General features: G+C 46.2%; 1 protein-coding gene across 1 annotated transcript in view; it reads left to right on the forward strand.

Annotated features, from left to right (window-relative positions):
- Positions 1–25,015, forward strand: part of ELAVL1 (ELAV like RNA binding protein 1) — a 42,335-nt gene that overhangs the window by 582 nt on the left and 16,738 nt on the right. The window contains exon 2 of the mRNA XM_070416678.1: positions 13,893–14,080. Within this exon, the coding sequence (XP_070272779.1) occupies positions 13,909–14,080 (172 nt within the window). The 5' untranslated portion in view covers positions 13,893–13,908. The remainder of the gene's footprint in view (positions 1–13,892; positions 14,081–25,015) is intronic.

Raw genomic sequence — 25,015 nt, forward strand, 5'->3', positions numbered from 1 at the left:
CTTTGAGAAGTGTGCAAACCCTTCAGTACGAATGGGAGTCCTAGAAAAGTATATGTTTTTTGAACGCCATCTCTAACAAGGCTCTTTAGGGGGCGGGGGACATTTGGATTTGTAAAGTCTGTGTGTGTGTGTGTGTGTGTGTGTGTGTGTTGAAAAGACAAACTGCAGGCAGTTGAACAATGGGGGATGGATACTCTTCCTTTCTTTTTTGGAGTCCTTTCTGCTAGGCTCATTTAAAACCTACTCTGTGCACAGCAGGTGGGGAAGAACTGCTTGCGCTGCCGCAAGGGGGAGAGTAGAACCCCTTTACCCAAAGTGTTCATGTGGGATCCAGATGGCCGTGCTCCAGAAGTGGGAAGATGGGGAGGATGATTACACCGGAGAAGGGGTTCTCAGCCTTGGCATTACTGACGTTTTGGGTCTGATCATTCTTGGTTTCGACTGTCCTGTGCATGTAGAATGTTGAATGGCATTCCTGGCCTCTACCCACTAGATGCGGACACCCCCCCTTGTGAATATAAAAAATGTCTCACATTGCCAAAAATCTGTCTTTCTGTCTGTCTGTCTGTCTCTCTCTCTCTCTCTCTCACACACACACACACACACACACTCACTCACTCACGTGTGAGAGTCGCCACTGGACTAAATAATTTTACACTAAAGGTTCCTCCAGCCCTATCTCTGACACCTTGAGATATAAGGCCCCAAAGACCTTCAACAAACTCATCTGTTGGGGGGTGGGGGGGGGGGCCTTAGATTTTCTTATATGTAAACTAGGATTGACAGCAATATTGCTGTGCAGATTTAAGAGTGTGGGAAGCCCCTAGCATTGTGCATGGCCTGTGAATGGCCAGCACTGAATAATTGATGTTATAAAGTGTCAACAGTTTTTGAGGATTTATTTTATGCTTGACACTTAACAGACATTTATCTCTAGCCCTTGAGGTAGGTACTGTTGCAGTGTTCATTTTATTTTATTTATTTGTTTCATTATTATATTTTTAGTCCTCACCCGAGGATATTTTTCCATTTATTTTTAGAGAGAGTGGAAGAGAGAGGCAAAGACAGAGAGAAATGTCTATGTGAGAGAAACACACTGATTGGTTGCCTCCTGAACATGCCCCCAGCCAGGGCCCAGGCAGGAGAGGAGCCTGCAACCAAGGTACATGCCCTTGACTAGAATAGAATCCGGGACCCTTTGATCCGCAGGCCGATGTTCTATCCACTGAGCCAAACTGGCTAGGGCTACAGTGTTAATTTTAGGGACAAAGAAACTGAGGCTTCGATGGGTCACTTGTTATGACCAGCATCACACCATAAAGTGGCTGAAGCAGGATTTGAACTCAGACCCTCTTACTCAGAGTCCTTATTGCTCTTAACCACAGGGTTCTACTGCTCTTATCATTACAAAAGTCCAGGAGACCCCTGAGGAATTCCATTCAGTTGCCATTGAGCATCTCTGTGTGCAAAGCCCTATGCTGAGATCTATTATAAAACTCTGCAACTTCAAGATCCTGAAATATATGAACATCTCAAAATGTGGACATAAATGTTTATGTTGAAACACTGGTTTTGAGGGGGCAGAATTATGAAAATAGCATCTTCCTAATGCTTGCTTTGTTGCTTCCCTTAATCCCTGCCTCCCATTTTGTTTGTTTGTTTGTTAATCCTCACCCAAGTTTATTTTTTACATTGATTTTTAGAGAGTGGAAGGAGGGAGAGAGAAAAACAGAAACATCGATGTGAAAGAGACACACTGATTAGTTGCCTCCAGCACCTGTCCCAACTGGGGCCAGGGATGCAACCCAGGTACATGCCCTTGATTGGGAATCAAATCTGAGACCCTTTGGCACGCAGATTGATGCTCTAACCACGGAGCCATGCCGGCCAGGGCTGCCTCCCATTTTTTATCCTTTTTCCTCACTCTAGCAAGAGTTGTCATAAACAGCCCTAGTCGGTATGGCTCAGTGGATAGAGCATCAGCCTATGGACCAAAGAGTCTCGGGTTCAATTCTGGTCAAGGGCACATACCTCAGTTGCAGGTTCCTCCCCAGCCCAGACCCTGGTTAGGGCTCATGCAGGAGACAACCAATCATTGTGTTTCTCTCACATCGATATTTCTCTCTGTCTTTCCCTTTCCCATTCTCTCTAAAAATCAATGGAAAAATATTCTTGGGTGAGGATTTAAAAAAAAAAAAGTTGTCGTAAACACAGATCTGATCATGTCACTCCTGATTTAAAGTCTTTGGGCAGATAAAAAAAAAACTAATTAATTTTTTTAAACCTCTTTAGGTGGCTTAAAAGCTAAAGTTTGGGATTCCAGATCTTGCATATTCTAACCCTTCCTTTGTGATTTCACCTGTACAAACTCCAACCCTCTCTCTGCCTGTTGCCCCCACTGCCTGGAATGCTGTTCTCCTCTTGCTGTGTGGCCCAGACCAGAGCTCATTCACCACTTGAAGCCTCTGGCTGACTGCCAGAATCAACTGTTCCTAGTTTGTGTCCTCCCTATCCATTCAATATATTGAATCAAATTACCAGTAAATGGTGAATGGTTAGAGGTGCAGTTGCTGTCTTCTCCCCTAGGTGGCAATATGAAGCAGCCAGGCCGACCTCTGGCTTTGGGTCAGGGAAAGATGGGAGGAAGCCAGCCTAGGAAGGGAATTGAGTCTTGCTTCCCTCCTTTAACCAACTCTCCCTGCTGTGTCCCAGGGCCTGAGCAAGGCTCTGGGGAAGCAGTGGTGGTTATATCCTGTGTGTAGATCGTTTTGGCCCACTCTGGTTAGTGCATTGATGATTGTAAATGGTTGCTGTGAAAGCACCAAAAAGGACACTGTAACCAATGACAGAGTGTTTCCTGAAGGAGGTAAATTTGTGCTGGGGAGGAATTATTCAGGTAAAGATCCTGGGGAAGGTCTTTGCAGGATGCAGGAACAGTATTGGCAAGGGTACAGAGGTGGAAACATTTAGGTTTGTTCAGGGAACCACATGGGGTCTGGTACTTCAGGGGCAAGAAAGGTGAAGTGAGTAGTGGCCAAAGAACTCACGTGGCTGGTGTGCAGAGGGTTTGGGTGTTGTCCTGTAGCTGCCAGGGTGGCTATTAGGCAGTTTTAGTCTACAAAGTGAGGGAATCAGATCTGTACAGAGGAGGAAGAGTTGGAGGGGGATAATGCTGAAGGTCAGCAAACCAGTGAGAAAGTGATTCCTTTCCCTTCAATAAGGAAAATTGGGAATATGACCCTGGAATGTAGTAATAGGGAAAAAAGAGGGCGTGGGTTTGAGATGTGATTAGGAGCTAAAAGATACAGAACTCAGTGAGTATTTAGATGTGGGACATGAGCAAGAGATGAATGATTCCGGGTCTCTGCCTGAGTGACCGGTAGATGAACAGAGGAAAAGAGAGAAAGTGGGAGTAGCTGTTTAGAATGTGGACATCAAAGGGAAAGCAAATCACTCAGGTAGAATGCGTGTGCATGGGTACACAGACAGTGAAACAAAGGTGGCAGAAAGCAGTCTCCTTGTTCCTAGGTGTTGGGGGGATTCACTTATATGATCATTGTCCATCCCCACTCAACCTAGAGAGCCTCCATGTACTGGTATATTGGCCAAGTTCATGATCACACTTTATAGCCTGAAAACATGAAGCATAACTGTCCAATGTCACAGGGAATGGGGAGAAGTGGAAGAATTTGCCTCCTCAAGAAACTTAGAACCTGCCCTACCCAGTTTGGCTCAGTGGATAGAGCATCAGCCTGTGGACTGAAGGGTCCAGGTTCAATTCCAGTCAAGGGCACATGCCCAGGTTGTGGGCTCGATCCCCAGAAGGGAGTGTGCAGGAGGCCGCCGATCAATAATTCTCTCTCATCGATGTTCCTATCTCTCCTTCTCCCTCACTCTGTGAAATAAAAATATATTTAAAAAAACACACACAAAAAACAACAACAACTTAACAGCCTGAGCTAGGGAAAGTAGAGTGTGTGAAATTCAACAACGAAAAGTTGAAGCAGCAGGTCATGACAGTATTGAGAAAGTGTGGAAAGAAATGATTGCCCGTTTTTTGGTTTTAGGTTTTGATGAAAGCATTGGTGTCCAAACTGTGTCTTGTGATTAGAGAGGTGTTGGCAGGAGTTTCCAAGTGCAGCCAGAGGACTGAGTGAATAAGAAAGGAGAGTACAAGGAGGTTCAGAAGCCCAAGTGGACTGGTTTGGGCAGGCAGAGGTTCAGAAGGTGAGCTTGGAGATAAATCTGGAAAAGCATGCCAAGGTCTGGTGATAGAGGCACAGTCGAGGTGATCTTGGAATATTGCTTTTCTAGGGAAGAGATAAGGATGGATTGACTGGTCAAGAGGCTTTTGCAGTACTGAGGTGGCCGGATAATGGCCTGAACTTGAAGGTGAGTGTTGCACCTGATCTGCTTATGTCCCAGGCATCTCAGCCTGGCAGATACAGATTTGCCGTGACTTAGCTGGAGCCACCCCAGCCAGGCGACTTTCCCCTCTATGAGCTGTGGGAAGGGGAGAGTAAGAAAACATGTACTGTGTCCACTTGAGCCTTTATCTCGCATACCAGTTTTAATTGGGTCAGGAGATACATTCAGGGTTTTTGGGTTTTTTTTTCCTTTTCTGGCACCAGAGTATTTCCTGGGGGACCTTATATTCCTAAGTCTTTTACCCTGAAGAACTCCGAATTTTACATCAGGAATAATTGATTCCAGGTCTCTACATGATATATGAATTATCAAGCTTGAGCCTGCAGATATATTTGATTGTTCTAGTTTTCTTCTTAAGTAGCTTAGAAAGTCTGCTCTGTAACCATAAAATGAGGCAGATTCTAAGGGGTACCCAGCAGAAACCAGTCTTGCTGCTTTATGTATGTATCACCTATGTATATTTTGATGTCATTTCTATACATAGCTCTCCCTTATACATGCAGTAGGTATACTACTGATGTGAACAACATTGCTGAAGTCACACAGACAACCAAGACTGTTTAAAATATTCAATGGGGCTGAAAACCCTCAGATCATCTCAAGAGGACATCTAGATATATTCAGTTTATGGAAATGTTTTTAAATCAGCAGAAGTCATTTTGATAAACTCAAAATCTATTTTTTGTTCCTTGCAATTGACTTTGATGCTGTGGGATAGGACGGTACTTATTGATAATCCTAAAAAAGATACTGAATGTGTTAACAAGCTGTTAGGACAATTGCCAACTGCCCTTCTTTAATATAAAAGAATGCACCAAATGTACATGATTCCTGGGTGAATTGAGACCCAGTGTCTGTCCCACCTCTGCTACTGTGTGTACCTGTGTGATGCACCTATAGTTTGCTAAGTACCCTGGGTTTGCTTGACGATCCTTAGGTGATAGTGATGTAGCCTGGCCCCCAAGACTTTCACCAATGATATAAGTGAAAAACAATGTAAGTCAGAGTGATTCATGCAGTGATAAAGGTTTACACCAGTGGTGTATGGGCACAGAACAAGAGCGACCTATTGTCCTGGGGGATTTTTTTAAAGATAAATGAGGAGATGATGGAGAGGTGTACAATCTGCAAAGGGAGCAGCTATGATAGAGACATGGGGCTATGAAGGTCTGTGATATCCTGGGGGAGAAGCTAATGAGGGAAGTAAGGACTGGAGCCGCAAGGCCAGCCCCAAGATGAAGGGCCTTATGTTTCATCCTTGCTCTGTGACAAGCTTGAGACCTGACTCTGCCACTTAGTAACAGGGTGATGCCTGACCACAAGCAATGAAATCTCTGAGCCTCGGTGAGTGTTGACACCATGGAGGGGAAGGGCTAGCTTGGTGAGGCTGAACGTGCTGACTTGGAGGGGTCTCCAGGACATCTGCATGGAGAGACACACTAAGTGAGAAGAGACAGGGTCAGGTGAGCTGAGACAGCCAGAGATGGTCACAACTAGGAAGGCATTGATTGTCAGGTTGAAATGAAGGCCGGTTGTGGTTGGAGATTGTGGGGACAGAAGCTGGTTTGGAACAGGTTAGGGGAAGGGACCCAGAGAGCAGGATGGAGTGGCCACAAAGCACCAAGGAATTGTGCTCTTGGGATTTTAGTGTCTACCTTGTTGCCAGTTGACCAAGAACTGGGCCTGCTGGGAGCTGCTCAGTCCCAACTGGGCATCAGAAAGAGCTAGCATGCTGGGGAACAGGGCTGCAAAGCAGAATGCACTTTTTTATTTATATTTATTTATTTATATATAAGTAAATTTATTTATATAATTTTTATATATTTATATATATTTATTTATATGTATTTATGTTTTACTAAAACACACAATAATGGGGATTTACTTATTTATTTATATATATATATATATATATTTTTTTTTTTTTTAATATATTTTATTGATTTTTTACAGAGAGAAAGGGAGAGGGATAGAGCCAGAAACATGAATGAGAGAGAAACATTGATCAGCTGCCTCCTGCACGCCCCCCACTGGGGATGTGCCCGCAACCAAGGTACATGCCCTTGACCGGAATCGAACCCGGGACCCTTGAATCCGCAGGCCGACACTGTATCCACTGAGCCAAACCGGTTCTGGCTATATATATTTTTTAATCGATTTCAGAGGGGAGGGGAGAGGAGAGCAAGATAGAAACATCCATGATGAGAGAGAATCATTGATTGGCTGCCTCCTGCATGCCCCCTACTGGGGATCGAACCTGCAACCCGGGCATGTGCCCTTGACTGGAATCGAACCCAGGACCCTTCAGTCCACAGGCCAACTCTCTATCTACTAAGCCAAACCAAGCAGGGCAGAAGATGCACTTTTTAAACCTTGAAATTTTATTTTTAATTCACTCTCTTTGGTGTAGTTTTTTGAGTTTTGACAAATGTAGAGTCAAGTGACTACCACCATGATCAAGATATCAAAAAGTTCCGTCATCTTGCCCTGACCGGTTTGGCTCAGTGGATAGAGCATCGGCCTGCGGACTGAAGGGTTCCAGGTTCAGTTCCGGTCAAGGGCATGTACCTTGGTTGTGGGCACAATCCCGGTGGGAGTGTACAGGAGGCAGCTGATCGATGTGTCTCTCTCATCGATGTTTCTAACTCTCTATCCCTCTCCCTTCCTCTCTATAAAAAAAAATCAATAAAATATATTTAAAAGAAAAAGTTCCGTCATCCAAGAAACAAAAATACAGTTGACAATGAGGGGGTCAGGTGTGCCAACCACCTGTGCAATCAAATCCTCGTGTAACTAAAGTGGGTCCTACTTATACGTGGATTTCCAACTGTGGATCGAATATACTTATTCCTCAGTGTTCCCCCTGTGTAGTCAACTCTTCCTCTGCTTTCTGCCCCTGGCAACCACTGACCTAACACCCTGGTTTTGCCTTTTCCAGAATGAAATCATGTACGTGTCTCAAAATCGTTTTCCCACTCAGCAAAATGTTTTTGAGATACATACAAGTTGCATGAATTAGTAGCACCTTTTTATTGCTGAGCAGTATTCCATTGTGTGGTAGTTTATCCACTAACAGCTTGAAGGACATTTGGGTTCCAGTTTTTGGTGGTTATGAATAAAGCTGCTATAAACATTTGTGTATAGGTTTTTATATGAACGCTAGAGGCCCAGTGCACAAATTCATGCACGGGTGAGGTCCATCCAGCCCAGCCCAAATTGGGGCGGATCAGGGCTGGGCCTGTCAGGAGGAGGAGATGGCGGGAGGTTGGCCAGTGGGCCCTGCTCCTGATTGGGGCGGGGCGGGGGGGGGCGATTGGGGGCCAACAGCCTCAAGGAGGGGCCATGGGTGGTTGGCCAGCTGGCCCTGCCCCTGATGGGAGTGGGGAGGCTGGCTGGGGGGAGGGGCCGCAGGCCAATCAGGGTGGTGGGGGCCCATTGGGGGTGGGGCCAGGTCGGAGGAGGGGCTGCAGGAGGTTGGCCAGCTGGCCCTGTCCCCTATTGGGGTAGGGGGAGTAATCAGGGGCAGGGCTGGCTGGGGGAGGGGCTGATTGGGGTGGTGGGGGCCCATTGGGGGGCGGGGCGGCTGGGAGGAGGGACTGCAGGAGGTTGGCTGGCCCCACCCCCTATTGGGGTGGGGGGGGTCATCAGGAGCGGGGCCAGCGGGGAGAGACTGCAGGCTGATCAGGATGGTGGGGGGCTGGTCAGAGGAAGGGGCTGCATGAGGTTGGCCAGCCGGCCCTACCCCCTATTGGGGTGGGGGGGATCAGAGGTGGGGCCAGCCGGGGAGGGGCCTCGGGAGGTTGGCCGGCAGCCCCAACCCTGGATCCGGCCGGTTCGCTGGCCACAGTGGGCGTCATAGCAACCGACTGGTCATTCTGGTCATTCCAGCGGTCCAGTTGCTGGCTTTTTATATATATACTAGAGGCCCAGTCTCGCAGTCTGGGACCCCTCGGGAGATAACAACCTGCTGGCTTAGGCCTGCTCCTGGGTGGCAGAGGGCAGGCCCAATCCCTAGGTGCAGCCACTGGTCAGGCTCAGAGCAGGGCTGATTGGGGAGTTGGGGCGCCGCCCCCTGTCATGCACAGAGCAGGGCAGATTGGGAGGTTGCAATGCCACCCTCAGTCACGCTCAGGGTAGGGCCAATTGGGGGGGTTGGGGCACCGCCCCCTGTCACACTCAAGGCAGGGTCGATGGGGAGGTTGCGGCGCCACCCCCTGTCACGCACAAAGCAGGGCCAATCAAGGGGTTGGGGCGCTGCCCCCTGTCACAGACAGAGCAGGGCCCATCAGGGAGGTTGGGGCTCCGTACCCTGTCACGCACAGAGCAGGGCCAATCAGGGGGTTGGGGCGCTGCCCCCTGTCATGCACAGAGCAGGGCTGATCAGGGGGTTGAGGAGCTCCCCCTGTCACTCACAGAGTAGGGCCGATAGGGGAGTTAGGGCACCGCCCCCTGTCACACACAGAGCAGGGCGGATCAGGGGGTTGGGGCACCACCCTCTATTACCCACAGAGCAGGGCCGATCAGGGGGTTGTGGCGCCACCACTGTCACACTCAGGGCAGGGCCAATGGGGAGGTTATGGCTCTACCCCATCACACACAGAGCAGGGCCCGTGGGGGTGGGGGGGGTGGGGGTTGGGGCGCTGCCCTCTGTCACCCACAGAGCAAGACCGATCAGGGGGTTGGGGCACCGCCACTGTCACACTCAGGGCAGGGCCGATGGGGAGGTTATGGCTCTACCCTGTCACACACAGAGCAGGGCCTGGGGGGGGGAGGGGGGGATGTTGGGGCACCGCACCCTGTCACACACAGAGCAGGGCCGATCAGGGGGTTGGGATGCTGCCCCCTGTCACGCTGATCCGGTGCCAGGAGGCCTCGCAGCTCCGCTGATCCCGGTGCTGGGAGGCATATTACCCTGTTACTATATAGGATAGAGGCCTGGGGGCCAGCTGGTTTGCCCTGAAGGGTGTCCTGGATCAGGGTGGGAGTCCCCACTGGGGTGCCTGGCCAGCCTGGATGAGGAGATGATGGCTGTTTGCAGCTGGTCACACACCCTTCAGGCTGGGGGTCCCCACTGGGGTGCCTGGCCAGTCTGGGTGAGGGGCTGAGGGCTGCCTTCAGGCTGGCGATTGACTGAAGGTCCCAACCGCTCCTTTTTTTCTTTTTTTTTTTTATTCTGGGCCAACTTTAGCTCTGGCTCTAGCTCTGAGGCCTCGGCTGCTGAAAGCTGGTATCTGGTTTGTTTGCGTTCTATAATCGAAACAATGTATAACTCCAGCTCTGAGATCCCGGCGGCTGAAAGCTGGTTTCTGGGGTTTTGTTTAGCTTCTATATTTGTTACAAAGTTTCAGACTGCCAGCTCAGAGGCCGGCAAGGCAGGTGGGGAACGTTGGAGTCCTCCTTCACTGAAGCAAGCAAGCCTCATGTTTGTTTCCAGCTGCCTGGCTGTCGGCCGCCATCTTGGCTGATAGTTAATTTGCATATACTCACTAATTAGCCAATGAAAAGGGTAGTGGTCGTACGCTAATTACCATGTTTCTCTTTTATTAGTGTAGATATAGATCACTTTCATTTCTCTTGTATGAAGACTAGGAATAAGAACTGTAGTCTGTTTTCCAAAGTGGCTGTAGCATTTTTACATTTCCACCAGCAATGTATGAAAGTTTTGGTTTCTCCACATCTTCACCAGAAATTGATATTGTCTGTTTTGTTGTTGTTTGCTTGCTTTTGTCTGTGTGTTTTATTAAAATATAGTTGACATACAATATTAGTTTCAGGGATAGTTTGCTTTTTTTTTATTTTGTTTTAGCCTTTCTAAATGGGTAATAGTATCTCGATTCTCACCCTAAATGCGGAGAGGTTTTAATTTGCATTTCCCTAATTAATGACATTGAGCATCTTTTCGCATGTTTATTTGCCATCCATATATCTTCTTTTGCCATTTTTTAAATTGGGTTGTTATTGTTAAGTTTAGACAGTTTTAAAAAATATATGTTCTAGATACAAGTACTTTTGCAAATATGTGATTTGCAAATATTTTCTTCCAGCCTATGGATTGTAATTTTCCTAGCAGTGTCTTTTCACAGAGCAAAAGTTTTAACATTTGGTGGTATCCAGTTTCAATTTCCAGTTTATCAATTTCCAGTTTCAATCCATTTTATCAATTTCTTTTATATGGATTGGGCTTTTGGTGTGGTGTCTAAGAAATCTTTGCCCCATCTAATGTCACAAAGATTTTCTCCTAGAAATGTTCTGTTTTTACATTTTAGAATAGAGGTCAGCACACTTTTTCTGTAAAGAGCCAGATGGTAAATATTTTCAGCTTTGTCACAATTACTCAACTACGTAGCTATAGGGCAAAAGCAGCCCAGACAATACATAAACAAATTAGAGTAGCTGTGTGCCAATAAAACTTTATTTATAAAAACAGGCAGTGGATCAAATTTGGCCCCCAGGTCATAGTTTGCTGACCACTGTTTTAGAAAGTTAACTTTTACCAGGGGTAGAAAATACACCACACCTCTCTGGATAATGAGAATGAGTAATTATTGTTCATCCATGAAGGCAGGCTGAAGGAGAAGGCAGAAGAGTAGATGCCTAACACAGAACAAGAGTGAAGAGAGGGAGTGATAAAGAAAAAAGAGGAAAGAAGAAAAATGTTAGAATCCCATTTGGAGCAAACTTCAGTGTATTTTTTATTTTTATCTTTTTTAAAAAAATTTTTTCAGAGTGCATTTTAATTTCTTAGAGTTTACCCTTGCACTTTGGTTCAGGTTTCAGCAGATGTTTTTGTTTGCTTTTGAGCTAATGATCTCAAAGTCTCCTGGTCACAGACAGTTTAACAGGTTTGTGGAGTTTTTCATAATTAAACCTGTTAATGCTGGTGGTCCTGTGCTTTCTACTGAATGTTGGTATTGTCTAACCATTCCCCAGTAATGCATATTTAAATTATATTCAGTGTTTTACTTTTACCAGCCAGGGGGTTATGTGTTCTTATGCATGTTCCCCTACACATGTGTGTTTATTTCCCTAGAACAGACTCCTACAGTTCTGAGTTGGAGGATAGTATTCACATAAAAAATCTTGGTAGGCACTACCAAGTTATCCTTTAAAAAGGTGGTACCATGTCACACTCATATCAACAGTCTATAAGAGTATTGCCCCTTTATCTTTAAACTGGATTTATTCCCTCTAACAAGCAAAAGGTAGCATCTCTTATTTCACATTTTCTTCATTATTCTCGAACTTGAGCTTCTTTCCATAGTTTCCTAGCTATTTGAATTGCTGGCATCTATTAATTGCGGTTAATATCCTTTGATCACTTGTCTGTTAGTGATATATATATATATGATTTTTTTTTTAAATTAATTTGTAGATGCTCTAAATGGACTTTTCTCAGCCACGGCAGTATTGACATTTTGGGGCTGGATAGATCTTGGTAGGGACTGTCCTGTGCCTTGTGGAATGTTCAGCAGCATCCCTGGCCTCTGCCCACTAAATGCCAGTGGCACGTGCACACACACACCCCACCCCCCAGTTGTGATAATCAGAATTGTCTCCAGACATTGCCCAGTATCCCCTGGGGGCAGAATCACCCAGGTGAGAACCACCAATCTAAGTAATATAATAGGTAGCAAATACAGTTGACCCTTGAACAACATGGGGATTAAAGGTGCTGATACCCTATGTCAGGGGTCCTCAAACTACGGCCCGCGGGCCACATGCAAATACAAATATTGTATTTGTTCCCGTTTTGTGTTTTTTTTTTTCCTGTCTTTTTTAAAAAAATATATTTTATTGATTTTTTACAGAGAGGAAAGGAGAGAGATAGAGAGTTAGAAACATCGATGAGAGAGAAACATCGATCAGCCGCCTCCTGCACATCTCCTACTGGGGATGTGCCCGCAACCCAGGTACATGCCCTTGACTGGAATCGAACCTGGGACCTTTCAATCCGCAGGCCGACGCTCTATCCACCGAGCCAAACCGGTTTTGGCGCCGTTTTGTTTTTTTTACTTCAAAATAAGATATGTGCAGTGTGCATAGGAATTTGTTCATAGTTTTTTTTAAAACTATAGTCCGGCCCTCCAACGGTCTGAGGGACAGTGAACTGGCCCCCTGTTTAAAAAGTTTGAGGACCCCTGCCCTATGTAATCAAAAATCCACCTTATAGCCCTAGCTGGTTTTGCTCAGTAGATAGAGCTTAAGCCTGAAGACTGAAGGGTCCCAGGGCACATGCCTGGGTTGCAGGCTCAATCCTCAGTAGGCGGCGTGCAGGAGGCAGCCAATCAATGATTCTTTCTCATCATTGATGTTTCTCTCTCTCCCTCTCCCTCCCTCTCTGAAATCAATAAATATATATATATTAAATCTACCTTATAAAAATGCAGCTGACCTATGAACAACGGATTTGAACTATGTGGATCCACTAAAGGCATTCCAAAGCCTGCATGCTTTCAATTCTGTGTTAAGGTCAACTGTATTTTCTCCCAGTCTCCTGCTTGTCTGTTTCTGATGCCTTTTGGCATGCAAAGTTTTGAACCTTATGAAGTCTAACTTTCTAATCTCTTTTTTTGGCTTTTGATGCCAAACTACTTTATAAAGAGCAGGGAACAGTACATTTGCAAATAAGTAAAAGAAATGCTGGGAGATTGGACTAACGTTGCACATTGTATATGGAACTTAAATGATGGTGCTGAAATTGTATGTGTCTTTTTTGAAGCCCTCTTAGTAAGTGGAAATGGTTGAACTTGGAATTGTTTTGTTTTAACAGACTTTTTTAGAGTAGTTTTAGGTTTACAGAAAGATTGCAAAGAAAGTACAAAGTGAGTTTCCATATACCTCTCCTCGAACACAAAGTTTCCCCTATTATTAGCATCTCACATTAGTATGAACCATTACTGATACATGTTATCTGAAGCCCATAGTTGCTTTAGGGTTCCCTCTTGGTGGTGTACATTCCATGGGTTTGGACAAATGTAGAAAGACATGTATCCACCATTACAGTATCACACAGAATAACTTCACTGCCCTAAAAAATCCTCTGTGCTTCATCTATTCATCCCTCTCCCAAAATTCCAGCAACCTCTCATCTTTTTATTGTCTCCATTGTTTTACCTTTTCCACAGTGTTGTATAATTGGAATCATATAATATGTAGCCTTTCAAAAGCTGTTTTCTTTCACTTAGCGGTGTGCATTTAAGGTTCCTCCATGTCTCTATGGCTTCATAGCTCATTTCTTTTTATTCCTGAATAATACTCCCTTATGTAGATGTTTTTTTCTCCATTCACCTACTAAAGGACATCGTGGTTTCTCCCAGTTTTGGGGGCTGCTGTAAACTTCCATGTGCAGGTTTTTGTGTGGACATATGTTGAAGAGAAAACTAAGTGCTAATGCAGTCATTAGTTTTGTTTCACATTCTGCAATTTGAACATTAGGAATTTACTTGATTTTTTTCCCCCTGCAGATTTTTAAAAAATACAATGTCTAATGGTTATGAAGACCACATGGCCGAAGACTGCAGGGATGACATCGGGAGAACAAATTTAATAGTCAACTACCTCCCTCAGAACATGACCCAGGATGAGTTGCGAAGTCTGTTCAGCAGTATTGGTGAAGTCGAGTCTGCAAAACTTATTCGGGATAAAGTCGCAGGTAAAGAAACCAAGACATTTTTGTAGAGGGAGTGCTTTTGGCTGTCCTGTTAAGCACTGTCTTTTTTACCTGTGACTCTGCAGCATTCCTCCGTGTAGAAGAGCTGCAGCCTTGCAATGATACTTTTAAAGTTTCATTTTTATCTCAGACTCTACTCTGCCACCGTCGTGGTATAAGATTGGATGTAGGTTCCCAAAAGAGGTAAAAATCAACATTAGACAGAGAGCATGTCCAAAATAAGATGGTGGAAGGGGAGGAAAAATGAGGAGACACCAGAAACTAGGTCTGCTCTTAAGAGCTGGAAGGTGCCAAAGAAGGACAGCCTGGCCTGCTGTGGGCTCACCTATGGAAGGGACTCTGACCAGCGCCCTGCTCCAGGCAGGCCCATTCATCTTCCCAGGCTCCCACTCAGTGGGTCAGGCCCACTGAGTCCCCAATGAGTGGCTCCTCATTAGGTTTGGGTGACCTTGACTGTTTGTTGTCACTCCATCAACCTGAACATCTGAAACACACTGAACTTGATCTCTCTGTGGGAATGGGAGCATGGCAGTGGTTCAACAGGCTGGATGTGTGGTTGGTAGGCTGGTTCAAAGCCCTGCTCTCCACTCCCTCAAAGTATGACTTGTAAGCCTCAGTGTCTCCATTCATAATGTGGGTATGGTGGTGCCTACCTCCTGATGCTACCTACCTCATAAGGGTTTGAGGAAGGCCCAGTAGTACCTGGTAAGGTTGTCATTCTGAGAGCTTGGTTTCAAGGACTCTGGAGAAAAATAGGGAAAGACCAGGTACTAGGATTCTTTTCTCCCCAGGGAAGAACACTGTTTTAGAGAGCTCTCCCCCTCTTTGTCCTCCTCCTCTTCTTCCTCTTCTTCTCCCTCCTTCCTCTTCTCCTCCTCTCTTCCTCATCCTCCACATCTTTCTCCCCTGCCTTTTCCTCTTTCTCCTTTCCCCTCTCTTCCTCCTCTTCATCCTTCTTCTCCTCCCCCTCCCCTTCCTCCTCTCTGCTCTGGTGAGCTGAGGAATGGACAGTCTTCCCAGGATGGCTTTGGCTGCCACCTGGGTTGTGGGACTATGTATGATTCCCTACACTGAAACTAATTTTAAAGTAAAACAGTCCTGGCCAGTGTGGTTCAGTTGATTGGGCATCGTCCCATGCACCAAAAGGGTGCTGGTTCAATACCCAGGTTATGGGCTCAATCCCCAATGTGGAGCGTACAGGAGGCAGCTGATCGATGTTCCACTCTCACATCAATGTTTCTCTTTCTCTCCCTTTTTCTCTCTCTAAATTTTAATAAAAATATATTTTTTAAAGTAAAACAGTATTTATATTATAGACATACAATAATATTTAAATTTACATGACAGTAGCCTAACCAGAGTGGCTCAGTTGGTTGAGTGTCCTCCTGTGCACCAAAAAGTTGCTGGTTTGATTCTTAGGGCACATACCTGGGTTGCAGGTTCAGTCTCCCCAGAGGGGGCATTTATGGAAGGCAACCAATCGATGTATTCTCTGATACATCAATGTTTCTCCTTCTCCCCCTTCCCCTTCCTCTCTCTAAGCATGTCCTTGGGTGAGGACTTAAAAAAACATTTTTTCATAACAGTAGAGTAAGATATTGAACCACATGTACCCATTCTCAACTCTCAGCATTTGCGAGAGATGGGACGATGCCCATGACTGGATAACTCCTGGAGAGGCTGGCTGACCCCGTATAAGGAATTGGTTTGTCAGAGGAGGGCTTGGAACTCAAAGTATTTTTAATTAATTTATTTTTAAAATATATTTTTATTGATTTCAGAGAGGATGGGAGAGGGAGAGAGAGATAGAAACATCAATGATGAGAGGGAATCACTGATCGCCTGCCTCCTGTACTCCTCCTACTGGGGATTGAGTCCGCAACCCAGGCACATGCCCTGACTGGGAATGGAACCGTGATCTGGTTCATGGGTTGACGCTTAATCACTGAGCCACACCAGCCAGCAGTCTCTGCTCGTTTAAAAAATCCTTGCTAGCCCTGGCCAGTGTGGCTCCATTGGTTAGAGCAGCAGTCGCCATTGGTGGTCTGTGAGATCTGAAAGGTTGGCAACCGCTGGGTTAGAGTGTGTCCCATAAAGGGTCACAGGTTCAATTCCCAGACAGGACACATACCCAGGTTGCAGGTTTGATCCCTGGTTGGGGTGAATAGGAAGCAACCAGTCAATGTTTCTCTCCCTCTCCCTCAGCCTGCCTCTCTAGAATCAATGAAAAACATATCCTTGGGTGAGGAGTAAAAAAAAAATCCTTGCTAAAATTCGCCAACTTCCTGTAGATCAGGTTTTCTCAACTTGAGCACTATCGCTATTTGGGATTGGATAATTCTTGGGGTGGGGCATCCTGTGTGTTGTAGGATGTTGAACAGCATCCCTGATCTTCACCCACTAGATACCAGTGGCACTTTCAGAATTGTGATAACCAAAAAAATGTCCCCAGACATTGCCAAATATTTCCGAGGGGGTAGAATCACTCACAATTGAAAACCACTATTCTAGCTATTCTTCTCCTGTTCACAGACACAGCAAATTACTGTCTCCTCTTCCTTCTAGAAGCCTCTTCCCTTGGCTTCTGTGAACCACCACCCTGGTTCTCTTCCAACCCTGAGGCCTTGCTCTGCCTCCCTTGCAGCCCCTTCTGAGCTATTAACTTCAGCGGTCCTCAAGGTTACTCCCAAGCCTCTTCTTTGTAAGTCTGTATGGTGGTAAGTGGATGCACCTGCAGCTTAGCTTCCCCTTTAGTTTGCCACTTCTCTTTCAGCCACAAAGCTCCTCTAAGCTTCAGACCCCTCAACTGCTCAAATTCAGTGTTTTCCAAATTAAACTTGACTTTCCTGCAAGCCAAGGAAAGTGCACCACCCATTGTAACCGATGGCACCACTGTCCACTTATTGGCTCTGCTCAGAAATATAAACATGACCTTTGACATGTATCCCTGACTTTTCCCTTTGGATGCTTCCATCTCTTTTCTTCCATCTCCCCTGCCTTCATACTAGACCAGGCCACATCATCCTCTGCCTACATTAGTGCTCTTGCCTCTTAACTGGTCACCCATGCTTCCTCCAGACCATTCCCACTGCAGCAAAGGAATCTCTTTAACACTCCATATCTCACTCTGTCACTCAGCTTCTTTAAAACCCCTCCCATTTCCTTTAGGATGCTTTCCCTGGCCCAACCCGGTCAGTTTTAGATGCCTCACTTCTGGGTTCCCATAACATCGGGGCAGACCTGCAACATGGGTTTCCACACTGCACTGAAGTTGGAACTTTATTGTCCATTAGGTCCATGTAGTTCTTGGAAGCAGGGACCCTATTCATCTCTGTATCCCTGGAGGTAGTCATAGTCTGTTGAAGGAATGAATAAATAAAAGGGTCTGGGGATTGGAGGAGAATGCATATCAGCATGGACATTCATTCACCCTGCAAATATTCATTGAGTGCTGACCACGGGCCAGGCCCTGATGACAGGAGGAATGAGGGTGGTCTCTGGGATCCGAGAATGTTTCACTTGGTGACCTCAATATTCAAAATATTTCTGGCCAGCCAGGCTCCAGCCCCACGTGGGGACATGCATTTGTTGTTGCTTGTTCCATCCACAGTCACCAGCTAGCCTTACTGTGCAGCCCTGCCCTGCTCTCTGTTCTGGTGTTTGGTCCTTCTGCAGATGCCGTATGGCCCATGGGGGACCAGGAACCAGCCTCTATCCTCCTGGACTGTTTGTCATACTGGCCACTTGGTCTTCAGCCTCTAGTTCAGTTTTGCTCAGCTTCTGTCTCATTGCTGTGCACCTCTGGTCAGGATAAAGCCCTTATCCCTGCCTGCAGCTCACAAGTCTCCCGAGGACCTGTCCCCTCATCCCAGCCACTGCACCCCACACACACTTTCCTCTCGGATTGGAATGAGCTACTTGTCATTCCCTAGACATGCCCACGATTGCACACTTGTGATTTCATAAAGACTGTTCCCTCAGCAGGAATGTTCTTCCACATCTAGTCAGCCTGATCACTTTTTTTCTCCTTAATGCAAAATAATCTTTGTTCCTTATAGAAAAAGGTTTCACATGAGATAAGAAAAGTTTAAATTACCCATAATCTCACAATTGTGTTTCATGTCCTTCTCAACCTGTGGGTCGCGACCCCTTTGGGGGTCGAACGACCCTTTCACAGGGGTCGCCTAAGACCATCGGAAAACACATATATAATTACATATTGTTTTTGTGATTAATCACTATGCTTTAATTATGTTCAATTTGTAACAATGAAGATACATCCTGCATATCAGATATTTACATTACAATTCATAACAGTAGCAAAATTACAGTTATGAAGTAGCAACGAAAATAATTTTATGGTTGGGGTCACCACAACATGAGGAACTATATTAAAGGGTCGCGGCATTAGGAAGGTTGAAAACCACTGTTCTAGACTTATTTCTTTATTCCTTGTTGTAAGCAATTGTGTTCTTTTACAAAATGGGCTTACACCACCCAAACTATGTGGAAACTTTTCTTCTGATATTTGTGGAGATTTTTCTCTGCCATTGAACATAGCTATCTCCTCATCATAATGGTTACATAGTATTCTGCTGTATGGAGGTTCTGAGTTTATACAACAGGTTACTGTAGCTGTTTTTCTCTATTTATTAACCTCACTGAGATAAATATCCTGGCACAAATCTTTGCTCTCTGGTTATTTCCATAGGAAGTCTTCTTAGAAGTGAACCAACAGATGTGATAGTGTATATAGTCGTCCCCCTTATCTGTGGTTTTGCTTTCCATGGTTTCAGTTCCCCATGGTCAACCACTGTCCAAAAATATTAAATGGAAAATTTTGGAAATAATAAGTTTCAAATTGCACATTGTCCTGAGTAGCGTGATGAAATCTCTTATCATCCTCCTGTGTCCCACCGGAGATGTGACTCATTCCTTTGTCCAGCATCTCCACGATATATGTGCTCCTTGCCAGTTAGTCACTTAGTAGCCAGATCAACTGTTGTGGTATCTCAGTGCTTGTGTTCAATTAACCCTTATTTTACTTCATAATGGTCCTAAAGCATAAGAGTAGTGATGCTGGCAGCTTGGGCATGCCAAAGAGGAGCCGTAAATGCTTCCTTTAAGTGAAAGGTATGTATGTATAAAAAGAAACATAATATATGTAGGGTTCAGTGCTGTGCTGGGTTTCCAGCATCCACTGGGGGTCTTGGAGGTAATACCCTGAGGATAAGGGAGGATTACTGTACTTTCTAAAACCCCTTGACCCTTATTGCCAGCTTGCCCTCCAGTTTATACTCCCTTCCCCCACCAGCCCTTCCACCCCCTGATGTGGCAGGGTTTCTCATCTTTGCCAGCCAGCCTAAGTGAAGAATGGCATCTGATCCTGATGGTAATTTGCACTTCTAGGAAAATTTATCTGTTTTCCTGTACTTACTGGCTGTTTTGTACTCTTATAAAATACCTTTATTGTCCTTTGACTGCTTTCTTTCTTTGGGGGCATTTGTTGTTTCTTATTTATTGCCTGCTTAGTTCACTCATTCCCCCCAAGACCCAGTCTCTCCTTCAGTGAAGTCTTCCCTTGAGCCCCCGTGGAAGTTTTAAGGAGGACTTGACTGCTCCTGCACTCTGACGTTGCAGGGAAGGCCTCGTCCACAGGCACTCACCTACCTCATCCATGGACTCCAGGTCAATTTGAGAAACACTAGGGGATTAAAATAGTAAATCTGGCTGCTCTTGTCTGCAAATAGAAGATGAAATGCTCTGTAATTATCTATTAGTTTTAACCCTTGCCCAAAGAGAGAGGAAGTATGTTTGGAAATGGAAAAGCACTTGCCCAAGGTAGTCTGACAGGGCATGAAGAGTGCTCCATGAGGAGGCAAGTAGGCTTGCTTTTCTACAGGCAGTGGCTCTTGGAACACTGGATCCTGACCAGCAGCAGGACATGGTGTCAAGGAAGAGAGGGTTGGACACGGACCCCAGCCTCTGGCCCCACCCAGATGCACTGAATCAGCCAGACTTGGTATTTGAACATCTGACATTTAACCTTCCTGGAGGGAGGGCAATGCTAGGGCCATGGCAAATCAGAAAACCAGAGCTGAGCCCAAGCTGGTTTGGCTCAGTGGTTAGAGTGTCAGCCCAAGTAATGAAAGATCTTGGGTTTGCTTCCAGTCAGGAGCACGTACCTGGGTTGCAGGCTCGTTCCTCAGCCTGGTCTAGGCTCGTGTGGGAGGCAGCTAATCAATGTGTCTCTCACATTGATGTTTCTCTCTGTTTCTCTCCCTGCTCCCTTCCACTGTCTCTGAAGGATCAATGGAAAAAAAGTATCCTCTGGTGAGAATTAACAAACCAAAAAAGAAAGCCAGAACTGAGAAGCACTGGGCCTGTTGGTGGCATTTTTCCTACAACATGGGAAGTGAGAGATGGGAGGAGTGCTGAACTCTGGGACATCCTTTGACCTCAGAACCAAGGTTTATTTATGCTTTTTCCCTGTCCCTTCTCACTCTTCTGTTTCTTTCCCTCATCTTCTGCCCTCCTCTCCTGTCCACCACATCTCCCCTCCAGGGCTCTGGTGGCCCTCATCCCCAGCCCAAAGTCCAGGCAGGCCCTGTTCTCCTCAAGCCCTAAGCAGCCTATGTAGGATCCTTGCCCTACCCAAGCTCTGACACTTAGCATCACTGCTCCTCCAGCCAGACCTCAGAATTCTCTCATTTGGGGCTGGTCTTCCATCATCCTGAAGGGCAAATAGGCCTTGATGGCACTGAGTCTAGCAGGCTCACTGTCTCTAGGAGGAGGAGAATCATCTGTAAGGAGCTGAGAAGCATAGATTCCCATGCCTGCCTGACATCCTGGGTCCCCGGACTCTGAAGGCTTCTAGGGAGCTGCATCATTACCTGCATGACTTGTGGACCCTATTAGAGAAACAGTAACTTAGAGACTGCTTTGGGAAGTGAGGGTCTTTCCCCAGGTGCCTGGGAGTCCTCTGTATAACCATGAGAAATCCTGCTCTCAGGGGCTCCCCACCTGCACTGCAAGCATCAGCTCTCAACCTGTGCATGTTGGAATCCTACTGAAGCCACCCCACTCCACTCCACTCCCATTCCAATTTCATTGCTCTGGGATATGGCTTGGGTAGTGATCATCTTTTAGAAGCTTCCCTGGTGATTCTAATGGGAAGCCAAAGATGAAAGTGATTGGTTCATGGTGAAGGTAAGAGTGGAGGTTGGTGCTCAGCACTATGTTAAGCACTTTGCTCTACAGCAGTGATGGCGAACCTTTTGAGCTCGGCGTGTCAGCATTTTGAAAAACCCTAACTTAACTCTGGTGCCATGTCACATATAGAGATTTTTTGATATTTGCAACCATAGTAAAACAAAGATTTATATTTTTGATATTTATTTTATATATTTAAATGCCATTTAACAAAGAAAAATCAACCAAAAAAATGAGTTCGCGTGTCACCTCTGACACGCGTGTCATAGGTTCGCCATCACTGCTCTACAGCATCATCAATTGGGTGAAAGCCAGGGACTCCCATTTGTTCATCCACCACCTTTCTTCTTGCTGCACACAGGTGCCCACCACAGAGGGTAGAACAGATTGAGGGGATAGAGCCAGCCCTGGGGACGGGTATGCAGAGATCCCTCCCCACCTGGCCCCAGAAGGCTCAGCCCATCCCAGGAGTGCTGGCACTTTAGGCTCCTCTGAAGCTCTCTCCGGCATCAGCCTATCTGCAGGTCTTCTCTGTGGGTCTTCCTTCTGCTGCCCCCTTTCTGGTGCATACTGCTCAAGCTCACAGACTCCACAGGATCCTAGCTTGACCTACTGCATCTGCTTTCCAACCAGCAGCCACCTCTGGTCCATTCCCCCATTTCCTGGAACATACTCATTGTCTCTACCTCAGAGACTTGGCACTTGCTCTTCTGTCTGGAATGCTTGTCCTCAGCTATCCAGAGGTCTTGCTTCAAATATCACCTCCTCAAAGGGTGCTCCTGTCCACCCTGTCTACTGAGGGCCCATCCTGTCAGCCTCTCACCACCAGAAAGATTCTCCTCCTAGCACCTATGCAGTGGTTTGTTTCTTGCTGGTTTGTTGTCCAATTTACCCACTGGGATATGAGTTTTATAAAGGTAGAAGCTTCCTCCTTTCTGATCATCATCAAAACCCCACCCCACCCAGCCAACCTAGCCTGGAATCTGGCACATACTAGGTGCTCAGTTATTGTTGGTGGACTCATTCAGGAAAACTGGAGTGGGTGTAGGAACATGAAAGGGAGGCAGGCAGTGGCCATCTAAGGGTGTGCAACTTCCTAGGTGACATTAGAAGGTGCAGGCGCACAGGTGGTCAGAGAGGTCACCCAGGAAGACTGATGGAGATAAAGGACCAAAGGCAGAGCCTTGGGGACCATCTTGATGAAATTGGCAGAGGAAGAACCTGAAGAGGGACAGCTGGGGAGAAAGAAAACTTGGCACTGTTGTCACATCCTGGAGGAGGTGGCACTTCAAGCTGAGAGCTCAAGGAGCTGGGTCCTGAAACTGTCCATGGGCAGCACCAAAGGGCCATGGACAGCCTTGGTGAGTGTAGTGCTTGCAGTCAGCAGTGACCACTCTAGGGAGCCAGCCAGGGCCACCAAGCACTGAGGTGGGGCAAGGCCCATGTTTATATGCTGAGAGGAGCCGCTGTAGTTGAAGACACAGGAACAGGGCCTGGGTGAGTCTACACTGGTGTTTGGTTTCTCCAGCATTGCTTAGACCACTTGAGGCACCAGTAGGGAAGAAGACTGGGGGTACTGGGTGGAATTGGCCTTGTGGGAGGAGCAGAAAGACAAGGAGACCGGTGTGCAGGTGCTGCTGATCAGGGAGGAGTGGAGGAGCCTGTCCAAGGCTGGGTCAGAAAGGACAGACTCTTGGCCTGGCTACAGTGAGAGACCAACAGAGTGAGGTTGAAGAGCAAGCGTTTGGGCATAAAAATCCCAGGCAGGCTGGAGTTTGGTTGGGAATCTACCACAGACCTCCTCTGCATCCTCAGCTCTCACATTTGTGGTCTGGAATGTTTGCAGGGACCCTAAGTCCCTGATCTGGAGCTGATTGTAGTTTTCTGAGTTGTGCTATGACTCTCCTGCTAGATGGGCCTGGACCCCACAGCCCTCCTTTCCAGGGTCCTCACTGTTCAGGCTCAGGGGCTGAGTCTCTGAGGTCCATGGGGTTTTGTTAAAAATATGGGTCTGGAGGGTCAGATTTTGTTTTTGTTTCTTTAAAAAAGAAAGCAGCTGTATAAATAATTTTTATAGCTACTCTACCCTGAAGGAGGCAGAGTGGAATTCCACAAGGTATTCCCTAACTGTGGGCTGTGCCATGACTTCCATCCAAAGCCTGTTGTTTGGGGTTGGGGGATGACCTTACAGTGGAGAAGAAACCTGCCAAACGGACTGCTCTGCTGGGAGATGAAGGTCAACATCATCTGTGATAAGTCACATTGACAGCATGCACCCCCTGATGTCATAAGAAGGACATTCATTTCACTATGTGATCTTCCTCCCCAAAACCCATCATGCCAACCTAACCATGAGAAAAAGCATCTGACAAGCCCAGATTGAGAGGGATTCTACAACATTACTGACCAGCCCTCCTCAAAACTGTCAAGGTCATCACAAGCAAGGAAGGTCTGAGAAATTGTCTCAGCCAAGAGGAGCCTAAGGAGACATGATAGCTAAATGTTACTTGGGATTCCGAATGGCATCCTGGAACAGAAAAGAACATTAGGGAAAGACAAATACTATGGAAATCAAATGTGAACTGCAGTTAATAATAATGTATCGTCTGGCTGGTTTGGCTCAGTGGATAGAGTATCAGCCTGCCGACTAAAGGGTCCCGGGTTTGATTCTGGTCAAGGGCACATGCCAGGGTTGCAGGCTCGATCCCCAGTAGGGGGCATGCAGGAGGCAGCTGATAGTGATTCTCTCTCATCATTGATGGTTCTATCTCTCTCCCTCTCCGTCCTCACTCTCTGAAATCAGTACAAATATAGTTTTTAAAAAATAATGTATCACTGCTGGTTTATTACTTGTTAACAAGCATTCTATCCATTCTACTATAAGTTGTTACTAATGGGAAACTGGGTGTGGGGTATATGGGAATTCTACATTATCTTTGTAATTTTTCTTTAAATTTAAAAAATTATTATTATTTTTTTTAAGTGGTAAAACTGAGTTAGGCTGTCCTCTAGGTTCCAAGTCTCATTATCACAGAAATGGGCCTGGCTTCCTCTGGCATCTCAGGTTGAGTCAGCACAGCTGCAATGAGGATCTCCATCTCTGTGTGGCTCAGGGCCTGGTTGTATTTTTTATTTATTTTTTTAATCCTCACCTGAGGACATGCTTAGAAAGAGGAAGAGGGGGAGGGAAAGAAAGAGAAACATTGATCAGTTGCTTTTTTAAAAATATATATTTTTATTTATTTTAGAGAGGAAGGGAAAGGGAGAGAGAAACAGAAACATCGATGATGAGACAGAATCATTGATCGGCTGCCTCCTGCACATTCCACACTGGGGATTGAGTCCACAATCCAGGCATATGCCCTGACCGGGAATCAAATCGTGACCTCCTGGTTCATAGGTCGATGCTCAACCATTGAGCCATGCTGACTGGGTGATCAGTTGCCTTCTGTATACTCTCCAACTGGGAATCAAACCCACAACCTAGGTATGTACCCTGAACAGGAATCAAACCCATAACCTTTTGGTGCACAGGATGATGTTCAATCAACTGAGCCACTCCGGCCAGTCGGGCGCCCTGGTTGTATTTTTTATCTGCTCATTGTAACCCTCTGCCAACTGGAGAAATGGAACAAAACTCAATGAAGGTGGTCCTTGGTCTTACACACAGCTCTATTTCTGCCCAGGGCAGTGCCTGTGTGTAGT

The sequence above is a fragment of the Myotis yumanensis genome, unplaced genomic scaffold (genome assembly GCF_028538775.1).
Source record: "Myotis yumanensis isolate MYYU_CA2020_CCGP unplaced genomic scaffold, mMyoYum1.0.hap1 SCAF_5, whole genome shotgun sequence".
Lineage (NCBI taxonomy): Eukaryota > Metazoa > Chordata > Mammalia > Chiroptera > Vespertilionidae > Myotis > Myotis yumanensis.